The sequence below is a fragment of the Solanum tuberosum genome, unplaced genomic scaffold (assembly GCF_000226075.1).
Source record: "Solanum tuberosum cultivar DM 1-3 516 R44 unplaced genomic scaffold, SolTub_3.0 scf00122, whole genome shotgun sequence".
Taxonomy (NCBI): Eukaryota; Viridiplantae; Streptophyta; class Magnoliopsida; order Solanales; family Solanaceae; genus Solanum; species Solanum tuberosum.
Genome location: NW_006239050.1, coordinates 864934 through 879681, shown reverse-complemented (window position 1 = coordinate 879681; position 14748 = coordinate 864934). Strand labels below are relative to the sequence as shown.

General features: G+C 35.0%; 1 protein-coding gene across 3 annotated transcripts; it reads right to left on the bottom strand.

The window, feature by feature from the left end:
* Positions 1–2472: 2472 nt before the first annotated feature.
* On the bottom strand, positions 2473–12291 carry LOC102603404 (malonyl-CoA decarboxylase, mitochondrial). Of its 3 annotated transcripts, XM_006350404.2 has the most exons (16): positions 12159–12290; positions 11997–12082; positions 11545–11635; positions 11326–11452; positions 11063–11243; positions 10740–10884; positions 10567–10657; positions 9860–9918; positions 9709–9786; positions 7996–8079; positions 7405–7544; positions 6847–6975; positions 6512–6584; positions 3269–3354; positions 2912–2996; positions 2473–2807 (listed from the first exon to the last, which is right to left on the bottom strand). In XM_006350404.2, exons 1-16 carry the CDS (start codon positions 12246–12248, stop codon positions 2781–2783), a joined length of 1572 nt encoding a protein of 523 aa, XP_006350466.1. In that variant the 5' UTR covers positions 12249–12290; the 3' UTR covers positions 2473–2780. The 3 variants fall into 3 exon arrangements, with proteins under 3 accessions (XP_006350466.1, XP_006350468.1, XP_006350467.1); XM_006350406.2 differs by lacking the exons at positions 11997–12082; positions 12159–12290 and having other exon boundaries at positions 11326–11430; positions 11545–11632; XM_006350405.2 differs by lacking the exons at positions 2473–2807; positions 2912–2996; positions 6512–6584 and having other exon boundaries at positions 12159–12291.
* Positions 12292–14748: the final 2457 nt, after the last annotated feature.

The following is a 14748-nucleotide window of genomic DNA, read 5'->3' as shown; positions in this document are numbered from 1 at the left end:
CATTTGAGGCTTCCATTCCCTAACCAGTCATCTTCCCAAAACCTGATCTTCCTCCCATTGTTCACATTACATCCAGTTTTTGCATAGAAACCATGCCATAAGTTTCTAATTGATCTCCACAAACTGGTTCCATATGTGGATGTCACTTCCTTGGTCTTCCAGGGTCCTTCCTTCCCATATTTGGCCTGGATCACCCTACCCCACAAAGATTGTTCTTCTAAAGGAAATCTCCACAACCACTTCATGAGAAGACTTTTGTTCTGCTTCCTAAGATTTTTGATTGCCAGTCCTCCCTGCTTCTTGGATAGTAGTAGTGTCTTCCATTCGACTAGGTGGAAACCTTTATATTCCTTCTCACCGTGCCACAAAAAATTCCTTCTCAGAGCATCAATTCTTTCTTCCACCTTTGCTGGAAGGGGAAAAACTGACATTAAGTAAGTTGGTAATGCATCCAGGACTGAGTTAATCAGCACTAATCTACCACCTCTTGATAAATATTGAGACTTCCACTTAGACAATCTTTTCTCACATCTTTCCACTACTCCATTCCATATCTCTTTGGATTTGCTATTGGCACCCAAAGGCATACCCAAGTATGTTGCTGGTAACTGTCCTATTTCTCCACCCACAATATCCACCAGGTTTTGTATTCTGGGCACGTCATTGGAAAGATGTGACTCTTTCTCCAATTAATGTGCAGCCCTGATACTGACTCAAACAGTATGAGAACTATCCTCAAAATTTTTAGTTGGCTGTCTTCTGCATCACAAAAAATCAAAGTGTCATCTGCATATTGCAGATGGGTGATTTCCAATCTAGTATTCACCTCTTTGACCACATTAAAACCCCTTATCCAATCATTCCTATGCGCTGTTTTAATCATACTGTTCAGGCCTTCCATGACTAGCAAAAATAAGAAAGGTGAGAGTGGATCACCTTGTCTCAAGCCTCTGCTTGCCGGAAAGAAACCTTCAGGAGAACCATTTATAAGTATTGAGAACTTGACAGTGCTAATGCAGAACCTTATCCATCTTATCCACTTCCTCCCAAAACCCATACTATGTAGAATTCCAAGCAAATACTCCCAGTTAACATGGTCATATGCCTTCTCTATGTCCAGTTTACACATTATGCCTGGGATTTTATATATAATAAGTTGAATGGGATTTTATGTCCATACTATGTAATATTTTTCCCTTTCAAGTATATATAATAAGTTGAATTGTTGTCCAATATGATACATTCTCCCTTTAATTTTTCATTTTAATAATTACTTATGATACATTTAAATGGGAAACTTTAAAATGATAGATGTAAAGCAAAAGGTAGGGCTGAACTTTCTACGCGTTAGAATTATAATATTTGTTCACTTTTTTCAGCCTTTTAAAATTTATTTATCCCTTCACCAACGATTATTTATTTATTAGAAAATTTAATATGATGTTCATTTGATTCCCCAAAAATATTAAATAGTAACACTTCCTAGAATCAAAAGGATAAATTATAAAATAAAATTAAAGATGATTGATTGAAGGATAAATGATAAGATGTTATAATTATCATCTTCCTTACATTATTAATGTTTGTTACTACGTAATCTTGTATGTAAGAAAATATAGGTGTTTTAGTTTTAATAACTGATAGGTTTTAAGTATTATTTTATAAATTCCGTGATATTAAATTCCCGCGCGAGGCGCGGGTGATTTTACTAGTAATAAAAATAGAAATAGGACAAGCCATTATTCCTCTTCAAACAATCCTTGACCTCAAGGATTAAAATGTGGAAACTTTTGATGTGATCCTAAAAGTGTAACTTGCCAGATTGGTGCTCAAGGAATCAGTTAGTTGATAAAAGATAGTTAGTTGGGCTGTTAAGTGAAGTCAAGTGAATATTCAAGCTGTTAGGTTTGTTACGAGTTAGTTATTACTAACTTCGAGATACTTTCCATTTGTTCGTTCATTCTATGAGTAGGTAGATTTCATTCCATTCTAAAGCACGTTGTAAGTATTATCAATAACAAGTTCTCCCTCTCTTTTCATTCTATACACTGTTGATTCCATTTGAATCTAGAGCAAGCTGTTCATGGGCAATTCCAGCTATTTGCTTTCCATTTTTGTTTAACTCGTATCATTAAATCCCAATTACAGATATTCGCTTTTACTAGAAATCAAGCCAAAACTAATTGTCCTCAAAGAATTCAGTTACTGAGGATAAGGTCTTCCATATAAGAAACAGAAGAATGAGTCCCAATATATATATATATATATTAGAGAATACAGTGTTTTCACTGTTTCTAATTCTTTCATTAAGTTGAGCTGTTCTCTCTAACAATTGCTGGAGATTGACATTTCAAGGTTTGACAACGTAATTTTCTCTCTTTGCAAGAAAGACTATAAATTTGAGAGTGAAAATTAAGATAACTTTTCAAAAGGAGTTAAAACATCCTATAACCATCATGAAGAAATCCAGCAGATAAATAAGGCATTGCTGACTCCAATAGAGACGAATAATGACACATTTTAAGTTTCATGTCGTACACACTGGAAATAACCCATTATAATGACCATCAATGTGAAATAAGGCACTAGGCGACTCTTTTTTTTTTTTTTACAGAAAATGAATAAGAGGACCAAGTAGCGCTTATAGCTTTAATTAAATTGATACGAGCTGCAGAGTACCATATATATATATATATAGAACATATGAATCCTTGATATGGACATTTCGACCTGTGTATTTCATATTGTACTCACAGTGTCACGATTCTCTCCTAATCCTTCTAATCTGCCTTTTCTCCATTATCATCCTGAGGCAGCAAATACAGCATAGTTGGTGAATCATGTGAGAGAGAGATGGGTTATATATCCAACTGTTACATCTCAGTAACAGCTTTAGGGAACACTAACATACCTCAATGTAGCTTCTGAAATCAGAAGAAGATTCAATGTGTCCTTCATTCTGATATGCCTGAGCACTATCTTCAATGTTGTCCAACCTGAAATGATTTTCAATCAGCGATTTAGTATCTTAATTATATATAGCCATTTTGGTTTCCTATCATAAACCATCCCATTATATATTCAAATAGATAGGTCACTTTTCAATTCATTCATGTTAATATGTAATGTGGATAACCCTTGTCAAGCTGGAAGAACAAAATTATTCAACTTAAAGATTGATAATCAGGTGTCAAAACGCAGGATGTATTTAAACATCACAATCAGCAGAATTGAAAGAAAAAAAGATTGTTCAGGATAAAAGTACTACCTGTAGATGTAATTTACCATTATGCCTGCACTTTGTGTAAGGCCCTTTTGTGACCGATCAGCCATCCAGTTTAGCCTTCCGATCATCTAAATTGATATTTTAAGTTATAAACGGGGGGATACCGACAATAAATGCAGAGGGGCTTGCTGTGCTTTTCTCATTCCATGCACAAATATGAAAAAGAAATGCTCATGTCTCATGGATTAATAGTAACACCCACTTTAAAAGACCAGGATGATTATCCAATAATAAATAGGAAAAGTAAAGTAGAAAATAATTTAAGCTAAAATCTGTACACAAGCTTCTACAGATGAACAAAATATCAAATCTTAATCTTAACAAAGCATTTGAACAGAAGAAAAGTCAGTTTGCACACATTTGGAGTACCTTATGTCCACCAGCTGATTCCTGATACTAACTTGCAAACACATTTGGTTATCAGCAATAGTTATGACGTTATACTACACAAAATTCCACATAAATGCATCTATAGTTCTAATAATTGAATAAACTGATGTGCTTCAGTTGTTTCTCTTCTCATAATTAGGTTTCAGTGTTTCAGGTCTTATGCTTTGGCTAAACATCTCAAGACTACTTGCAGCCAAATGTTGTTGCTTTCATCTATACAGCTTCAACTTGGTATAACAGACACTAAAAAGAGTGTCGGCATCAATGCAGTTCATTCAGCTTACCTCCTGAAGTCCCAAGCATACACATTCTTTTAAGGGAAAAAGGCTCAAATATGCAATCGAAGTTTGAGAAAAGGCTCATCTGTAAAAAGTTTGACTCATCTATGCCATTTTCGTTTGAGAAAAGGCCCATCTATGCCATTATTTGTAAACTGAAATGGCATAGATAAGCCAAACTTTTAACAGATGGCATAGATGAGCCTTTTATCAAAATTTGATGACATATTTAAGCCTTTTTCCTTTTTAAAAATAATTTAATTATTGACGTGGCCGAATCATAATTGACCACGTGTAAAGAATGATTTTGCAAAATCGAAAATATTTTTAGTTTACAAATACTGGCATAGATGAGCATTTTCTCAAACGGGAATGACATAGATGAGCCAAACTTTTAATGGATGGAATAGATGAGCCTTTTCTCAAAATTAAATGGCATATTTGAGCTTTTTCCCTTCTTTTAAAATGGTCCGAGAACCAGTTTGGTTTCATGCCTGAACAAACAACTATTGAAGTCATTCATCTTGTGAGGAGATTGATGGAGAAATATAGGGAGAGGAAGAGGGATTTGCATATGGTGTTCGTTGACCTTGAAAAGGCCTACACAAAACCCCAAGAGAAGTCCTTTGGCAATGTTTGGAGTCTAAAGGTGTATTGGTGGCTTACATTAGGGCACTACAAAATATGTATGAGGGAGCCAAGACTCGGGTAAGAAAAGTGGGAGGAGACACGGAATACGGAACAGTCGAGATGGGGTTGCACCAGGGATTTGCGCTTAGTCCATCTCTATTTGCCTTGGTGATGGATGAATAGCCACAATATATTCAAGGTGAGGTATCATGATATATGTTATTTCCAGACAATTGTTTTTGATCGAAGAGACTCGCGGGGGAGTTAACAATAGGTAGGAGGTGTGGAGACACACTCTATAGCCTAAAAGGGTTCAGGTTGAGTATTACCAAGACAAAGTATTTGGAGTGTAATTCAATGACGTGACACATGAGGCAGGCGTGGAAGTGAGACTTGATACACAAGTTGTCTCCAAGAGAGAGATTTCCGTGTTTTGGGGGTCTCTGATCCATGGAAATGGGGAGATCGACGATGTTGTCACATATCGTATTGGTGTGACATGGATGAAGTGGAGGCTTGCATCTGGCGTTTTATGTGACAAGAATATACCACCAAAACTTAAAGGTAAGTTTTACCGAGTTGTGGTTAGACCGACTTTGTCCTATGGGGCGAAGTGTTGGCCAGTCAAGAACTCCCAGCAGGTCCAGAAGATGCAAGTGGCGGAAATGAGGAAGTTGAGATGGATGTGCGGACATACTAGGAATGATACTATTAGAAATGTCAATATCCGAGACAAAGCAGAAATGGCCTCCGTGATGGACAAGATGAGGGAAGGGAGACTGAGATGGTTTGGGCATGTGAAGAGGCAATGTGCGGATGCCCCATTGAGGAGGTGTGAAATGTTGGTTATAGTGGGGTCATGAAGAGGTAGAGGTAGGCCTAAGAAGTATTGAGAGATGTGATTAGATAGGATATGGCACATCTCATCTTACCGAGGACATGACCTCAAGTATATGGAGGTCGAAGATAAGGGTAGAAGGTTAGAAGGTAGTCAAGACTTGTCGTATTCCTAGCCTTTTCATGTATTTGGCTGGGTGGTACTATTGAGCACTGTGTTAGTCGTCATATTAGCCTATTCATGTAGTCTTTGGCTTTTGGTACCTGTTATCACCTGGTACTATTGTAGTTCTTACTTTTGATACCTCGCATCGTCGGTTGTTTATTTTGTTTCAATTATCAAACTATTTTGTTGGTTCACCGTGTTAGTTGCTATGTTTACTACACTATTTTCTTTGGCTTTGTACTTGGATTTGTTGCACACGAGCCGAGGGTATTTTGGAAACAGTCTCTCTACCTCCACGAGGTAGTGGTAAGATCTCGTACACTCTACCCTCCTCCCCAGACCCCCTTGTGGAATTTCACTGGGTATGTTGTTGTTGTACTGTTTAGGTGAAAACTGAAAAGAGGTTCTTGGAAAGGCTAATGTCCAGGACATGCTTGAAATTCAGACAGCATCTAGATATTAGTCTTCTATAATCTGAGAGATAGAGACCCTGATATCTATCTTCATCAAAATTATGTGAAGAAGTTATGGACCTTTCTAACCAGTAGTTTAGAGAGGAATAAGCAATCCATATGATTTATCCCTTATGCAGTTGTGAAAAATCTTCTCTTTTATTTTTGATGACCGAGAAATCCATTTGAGGCAAACCCTTAGGACCAACCTCAGCCTTCGAAACTTGGGATAACAGACCCGTCCCTCTATACTTCTCCACTTAAATACCAGAGGCTTAGTTCGCATGGCGCAGGGCTCGAACCTATGACCTAAGTCACAAGTCTCTCAACCTTTGTCAGAAGTCTTCTCTCTTGTTGGTTCTTAATTCTAAAAAAAGGGGATTTGTTTTTTTATGCAAGTACCTAAATTTTATTCACTGAAAATAAAACAAAGTAATAACTTAATCTGCAGAATGTGGATAGGTCGACATACTGCTCCATTTTGTAAGTGGAAATTTGCAACCGAATCTAGAGCTTTTCCTCTCTTTTTTTCTTTCATAAGGTACCTGTTGCAAGCAAGCAAACAACAATATAGCAACTCAATGTATGACATTATCTCAAGACTGCAAACTTTCACGTGATTGAAAAGCATGTCAACTTCAGTATCTAAGCTGTACAGCCATAAATGCAATAACAGGCTTTTATCATTGTGAAGCAGATAATCCTTGACATAAAAGAAACATCTTTTTGGAATGTCAAATTTTTACAATCACATTACACTTCTAGATAGAGGCTTTCTAATGCATCCAGTATTTAGCTTTAGCATACCTGGCACAAAGTCGCATCATAGGGGTTCTCAACGCAGATACCAGATTAGGTGAATTGGTCCATTCATGGTTTTTTGATGTCAATACGTTCCACATTACTTCAATACCACTGCTTCCCAAGTCAGAACCTCTGCAAAAGAAGAGATATAATTAGGACAAAGAAATTTGTTCCTTGGTAAGCTACAACAACAATCTCAGAGGAACTAAAATCACAAATGTGTTTAGCATTGAAAAGAGTTTGCTATATTTTTACAATGAAATCTCTACTAAATATGAAGTTGATTGTTTCATATTTGTTCTCTGTCTGAAGAAAAACATGCAATAGTAATGTGCTCCACTTAATTTTATGAAGGAATTATCCTAGAACAGACTTTGCATGGTTCAACCATTAACCATCCTTCACCATTCTGCAGGAAAAAGGATAGAACACATTCCAAAAATCCAAGCGAAAGTTTACTAAAGAGAAGAGTGACAAATCCCATGATATTGGTTCCAAAAATTAGAACAATATATCCTCTCTATATTCTCAAGCCAGAAAATGCCATAAATACACGCTTACCCTGATGCATCCATAAGTGCCTTTTCTTCTTCCGGTCTAAGCAAAATTTCTTTGAAGGCAGAACCAGTCATCTCTGATGAAGCCAACTTTGATAACATCCATTGCCTATAACCAGGGATAGGACTAAGAGTAGCGAATACCTGCAGACCAGGTCTGTGTATTAATTTCACAGGAAACCTTACATGTGAGTAAACAAGTGGCGAGATCATGGTAGCATGTCATATTGTTCAAGAAAGAACTAAATGTTTAATTATGAAACCTGAAAACACCATAGAATTCATCCAGATCAATTTAACATCTAAAGTTGTATACTGAAGTGCTGTGGAAGTTGAGGGCTGGGTCTTGTTCAAGTAGGACAAGTTAAACACTGTCACAGAAAATTATTTATATTCACTAAATAAGTAATTCTGCTAAAATTGTATTCTCCTCATAGAGATTTGGAATTTGCATCTCAAGGAGAGAGAATTGGTACAAGTACTTTAAAGAGTTCTACAAAGCATTCACTTTTCAACATTTTAATTCAAAAGTCACAGAAGAAGTTTACATATTAGCTGCTCAAAAAACTGCATTAGATGAAATGCCGTAACTTACACAGATATTGGGCATATCTTTTTTCACCACATCAACCACACGTTTGATGAGAAACTTCCCCAGGTTGATCCCTGATAAGCCAGGCTGCATGTTGAAAAGAATAAAATACTCTCTTAGACAAAGGACATCATCAAAACAATAGAATATGAGGAAGAGAAATAGAAAAACCTGCAGGCCAATACTAAGAGCCTGTTTGGATTGGCTTATTTCCTGTGCTTTTAAGCCAAAATAGCTTTTATACACTTTTGTAGTGTTCGGGTAAGATTAAAAAAAATGTTTTTAAGCACTTTCTTTTAAGCCAAAAGTCTCAAGTTAGGATTCCTAACTTATGCTTATAAACCATAAGTTATAAGCCTAGCGGAAGATCTAGAGGATAGCGAGGGGTTCAACCGAACCCCCTCGGCAAAAATTTACACGGTATGTATAAGGTATTTTAATTATTTTTTTATGTATATATAGAGATTTTGAACCTTCTAAACATAATATTGGAGGATGGCTTAGTGGTTGAGGGGGTTCTAAGTTTATCTTGAGGTACCAAGTTCAAATATCAAGCACTACATGTTTATTTTTGGAACCCCCTTAGTGAAAATTCTGGATCCGCTGCTGATAAGCCCATCCAAACAGGCTCTAAATCGATTCAACTCATTGTTACTTTCTCTCTGCAAACAAATAATGTATAATACTGAAACTACCAAACCTAGATTGAACTCAACGTTTTCTTACTCGAGCAGTAAAAATGAAGAAAAGATGCTATCCTTAAGATTTCAGTCAGATGTCTGCAGAAATTGTATTTAACAGTAAAGTATAATTCTTATGGAGTACTTCCTTTTCCTACTCCAGTGAGCATTGTTGATTTGATCATGGTGCTTAAAGAAAAAGACAATGATCTTACTCAGACTAGAACTGAAGAACTATATATATTTCTTTTTCCGGATAAATAGGGAACTACAATACTATATCTTTCTAAAAGAAGGAAATAACTTTCCCCAGCCAAGGGGTGACAGGTGGAAAAGGTTGCATGTATCAATTCCTTGGAGGCCATAGCAAATTCGAGTTTTGCTTGTTAATAAAAAGCAAGTTGCATTAAGTTTCTGTCTTGCATCACTTAAATCTCAACATTCCCAGTTTGCATAAACAGTTATCCAACTTTGGAAACAAGTTGTCTTCAGAAACAATGTGGGAGTTGGCTTCCAAAAACAAGTGGATACCCAAAAATACTTCCAATGGTATCTTTGGGCTGAAAAAGGGCACTGCATCTGGAAAGTGACCAAAAGAGTTAACTTTACCTTAACCCTTGTTCTTTCTTTTTGTTCCACCCAGAATGTTTTTCCTTCAACAGAAAAGAATTACCCCTACCTTTGTGAGGTTGAGAGGTTGTTTTTGATAGACCTTTTGGCTCAAAATAAGTAAAATCAAAGCAGGATTGAAAGGAAAATAGCAACAGCAAAAAAGCAAGATAAACAAAGCAAATGAAGCAACTAGTAGTAAAATTGAAGAAGAAGATACTACACAGATACTAAATAGTAATACTAATCTCAGGGGAATTTTCCATGAATAACAAACACAAATCCAATTTTCCAAAACCAGATCCAACTATTCATTTTTATTTCTCCAAAAAGAAGAAAGAGAGCATATAAAACCCCAAGCCCTTTTCTAATTCAAACGTTACCTTTAGAAATATAGAGCTCTTCAAACCTACGATGGTCAATGTACCTGAGTTGACGAAATAGAGTAAAAAATTGCACAAGAAGCCTCATGTTCAGAAATTGGAGGATTGTCCCATAAGACCTCCTGCAATGATTAGAGAGTCCTTAATGGAAGTGAGCAGTGACAAAGTTAAACTAAATAAAGTCAAGACTTTCACCTGTATGGTTGCTGCCACATCCTTCATAAGTGCAACTTCAATAAAAATAAGTGGTTCACCTGAACAAAAAACAACATTAGGCTTGATTTGTTCTATTAAGAAGAAAGTAACAAGATGCTTTATCAGCATGGACAGACAAGTATGACGATCTGATTTGAGCAATTCTTCTTTCATGCCAAACCTCAAGAATTGGTGAACCATATCTGAAGACAAAACGTCCAGTATGTTTCTTGAACTAGGACAGCCATTCTCGCACTTCTGGATCTAATCATCAAAGCCTCCCTGATATGCTACTCTTACTTTTGATTTGATAAGTATATATTATATTGCATACATAAAATTTCTCGGCAGTTTTGAGTACTAACAACCACAAGTTGTTATAAAAGTTCAACAGACTGCCTTAAGGCAAACTCTCCCTATTTCTGTTACTAACAAATCCACACTTCAGATTCCAGAAAAAGTGCACCTCCTATGCGCTGCTTCAGAAAGTGATGCATAAATCTGCACCTGATAACTTTGACCAGCATGGCTAAACACAAGATCATATGCTGAATATCTCATAAGAAAGGATCCAAATCCTTGATCTAGTAATCTCAGCATGTTCACTCACATAAAGCGTCGTTTTCAATTATGAAACACATGGGCAACACAGGAAACAGAACTCTAAGTAGAGTTCAACTCCTTAACAAAAGACAGGGCTTACTAACCAGGTATTGCTGGATGGAAGTACCCAAAGCAGCGGCGACCTATTCCTAGCCTTCTTTTCAGATCTATAAGATTGCTTATTGGATGCACAGCCTGTGTACAAGAAAAATTTATACAAAAATGAAAAATATATATGATTTAATACATGAACGCAAAGTAGGAGAAAAAAAAGTACCTCATATGCAACAATTTTTTCCAACAAAGACGCAGGATCATCCCATGTAATGTTGTGAAGCTCCAAATTAGCAGGACTAAGCCATGTAATCAGTTTCTCCTTTAGGTGGGAATCCAATGCTCGCAGAGATGCTATATTTACGTCTCTGCAAATTCATTGAATAACCATCTATGAAGTCCTGTTTCATAGGTATAAGTAAATATAGAAATTAAAAACACATTTCCAATGAATCAGGAGATTCCCCTTGATCTTATAATCAATACACAGTGTGTGTGCACAGATGAGAAAAAGACAAGATCACTTCATTTGGGACATAACCTTACCCGAGAAGACAAAGAATATCAGCTCGAATATCAGACAGGAACTTCAATCCCCCAGGATGTGTATTGAGACGCTCAAAAAGAACTTCATACATAGGCTTGAGCGCCTGCCTCAAATTCCGCTCAATCCTGTAGAAAGCTGATAATGATCCTTCTTCTTCATGACCACTATCTTCAGCCTTATCTGCCAAAGCTCTAAGCTTCTAAGCCCAACTAACAAAATAACATAACGAAGAATACACTCTCATAAGAATAAAAACACCCACCACTTGGTAGCTGAAGATCAAGATGCTGCTTCATTAACTCGCGAACTCGGGTCCGATTGAGATCATACTCTTTGGCTAGTGAAAGAAGCATCTTATAACGATTTTCTGGGGAAAGGAAAAAGTATCCCTGCAAAGTTAACGTTCAACAATTGCTAACTTGACAACAAACAGAGTATCAATAGTAACAACAGAATATTTCATGCCGTGGTGAAAGTTCACCTCTGAAAATTCATCCAGAGCAATATCCACAATTTCTGTCTTGTTCGTTGACATGGCTGAGTGCATTGACTCCCGTACTTGGCTAAACTCTCTGAAAATTGAACCATTATATTTAATTCCCAAAACATGATTCTTTTTTTCTTTGTTATTTCTGTGAAAAAAAATAATCTCACAATTCTGATTTTGATGGGTTTAATTTACACCGACATTTCCACTATGAAGTCACACTTAAAACGAACTGTTGTTCCCGAAAAGAGAAGCTACGTAACCTCATACGAGTAAGGTGAAACAACCATCATCATATTGAAAATTGTTGATCCTAACATTAAGAAGCTATACTTGACCAGAAGACTTCAAATAAGAATGAAATGAAATTGTAGTCTGCTTATCAAACTACAAATCATATAAAAGTACAATAAAATTGTATTAAAACAGATGACTGTATTAAAAACCTTTCTGGAAGAAGTGAAGCATCCTGAGAAGAAACTTTATCACCTTCCAGTTGAGAGGTTTGCATTTGATTCAATTTGCTCTTGCTCTGCTTTCAATTCAATACAGACATTAGTCAATCAAATTAGGCAAAAAGAAGGAAATAGGAATTGAGTAAAGCTTACAGAGGCAAAGGTAGGGGAAAGAGGTCGCATTTTGGTTCGCATAAGAATGGCGAGACCTTTCTTGTTCATCACTGCACTGGTAACATACATATACAAATCAAACTGTCTCTTCCATGATTTGGACTTGGCAGCTGCCATTAAACAGGAAGAAATTCCCGGCAATACCAAAACGGCGACGTCCCAAGTCATCATGGGTCGGAATTAGTACATCATTCGCAACAAATAGATAAAAGCCCAAACAACGTTCAGGCCCAATCCAGCTTGTTTACGATATGGAGGTAATAGATAGTCCTTAGATTATTTATTATTCAATTATTTATATCATGAGATAATTATCATATATACATGTGGAATAATTTATTATCCCGAGATAACTTGTTTCCAATCAAATGATTAATTTTTTTTAAAAAAAACAAACGGAGGGATTTGAAGAACGTTAATGTAAGTTTTAGATTGCCCAAAGTTGGGCTAACAATTATTTTTTAAGGACATTCCCTTTTGGTTCATGGAGTTGAAATTTATGCCCTTTAGGTGCCAAACTTCTCTATCTTATGTAAGTGTTGTTAATCAAGTCACAAATATTAGTTCATTAACAAAATTAGTAGACAACATGCTTATATGCGGTTGTACATGGTTCTAGACCTAAGGGATTTTCATAAATATATATATATATATGTCTTAGATAACTCTTTGTCAAGATTCTAATATACAAGTCCATCAAGATTCTAGTATACAAGTCTAATGGCTAAGTGATTTTCATAAACTTAGCCATTGTTTGAATTTTCCTTTATATATTTATTAATGTAGAAATGAATAGGAATACAAATCAATTTGGCTATTAAAGTTACATTTTGTGTTTCTTTGAAGGTGATAAATGGGTGGATTAGATCGGATTGAAAATGAATTAGATTGTATTCCATTTATATATATATATATATATATATATATATATGAGTAAAAATAGATTTGATCAAATATGAATTAGGGGTGTGCATTCAGCTTTTCGGTTCGATTTTGTACTATTTGATTTGGACTTTTCGATTTTTGATTTTGAAAAGTGTAATCCAATCCAAATCAAAATAAATTTGGTTTGGTTTGATTTTCTCTATTCGGTTTGATTATTTGGTTTTGTTAATAATTAATAACATAATCAAAGTTATATTTGCAGTTTGAATATATATTTGTTTTCATTTGTCTATTAAAGAGTTAAATTAATGGGATAAAATATATCATTCCCAAATATTTTCTACTTAAAATTAATAAATATAATTAAAAAAAATGACATATTTTATTTGATTAACTTTACTACATGATAAAAAGTAAAACCACACACCTTTTTGAAATTTGTACCGATATAAAGTAGTGTATGTTATGAAACAGGTTGCAGAAGCAATTTGCCCATGAATACCAAAGAAGAGGTCTTGTCAACATAAATTGTAAAAATTAATCATTTATATTGATTGAAACTTGAAATGGGGGAAAGATTTTCTATGAATTGTAACCTTTGTCCCCCATTTACAAACATACTGAGGAGAAAAGATAAGTAATGTTTTTGCTTCTCATTTTCTCTCCTCTTATTATTTTATTTTGTTCTACTACTCTATTTTATGACAATATAAAGTTCTAATTATCTTTAAATAATTTTTGAGTTTCTACTTTAGGTATAATATATAAACACATGCATAATGTATTTTATTTGTGCATTAATATTTATTTACGTATTTATTTTTCAGTTAGTTTAAGTACGTTTCTTTATTAATATATCTGATTGCATTGTAACTTACTTGAGTTTTATTTAGCTTAAGTATATTTTTATAATTTTATTCAAGCTATTCTCTTAGTATAGTAAAAAATGATTAGCATATACATATTAAAGAATATATAAGTACTACAAGTAGTCTTTCGAACAATTTATGATATTGGAGTACTATCTCATGTTATTATAATGGCTTAATACATATGTGACCTCTTGAATTTGTTCCATTTTTTTAATTTTGACACCTGAATTAAACCTTATTTCGATTGAAAACTTGAACTGGAGACGAACTATGTCTATTGAACACATTCATATTACAATTAAATATAAAAAAATAACCTCTATAAATAATAAAATTGGGAGTACCAATTGAAAATTAGTGTGATTTTGATGGTGTATTCTTAGTGGGAAAAAGGCAAAAAAAAAAAAAAACACGCACACTAAGAATTAAGAGAGAGAAAGGAGCAACGCTAATGGAATAAAATCGTGAATAGACAGATAAAAGTGAAAAGATAAGGCCAAAAATAAAGAGAGGAGAACATGAACCATGAAAAGAAAATGAGGAAAGAGAAGAAATTTTAAAAAGGACCAGTTATTTTTAAGATTCATTTTTTACTCTATTGATAAAATTTTGGCCCATTCTATATAGATTTAAGCAACTTCACGCGCTCAAAGAAAGTGCAAGACACGTATTTGTGTCACATCAGTCTTTGATGTTCAGTAGATCCAATTGATTTTAAGTGTTCAGTAGAAACAAAGCTTCATTCTGGTGTTAAAATGAAAAGGTGTTAAAATGAAAAAAATGGACAAGTTAAAGGAGCCATGAATGTACTA

Excerpts from the sequence above, each read along its gene's own strand:
- LOC102603404 (XM_006350404.2), bottom strand. The coding sequence starts at position 12,248 with ATGTATGTTACCAGTGCAGTGATGAACAAGAAAGGTCTCGCCATTCTT. Across the intron at positions 11,244-11,325 it reads TGATCTTCAGCTACCAAGTG|ATAAGGCTGAAGATAGTGGT; the intron begins GTGGGTGTTTTT and ends GAGCTTTGGCAG. Across the intron at positions 7,545-7,995 it reads AAGATATGCCCAATATCTGT|GTATTCGCTACTCTTAGTCC; the intron begins GTAAGTTACGGC and ends CCTGGTCTGCAG.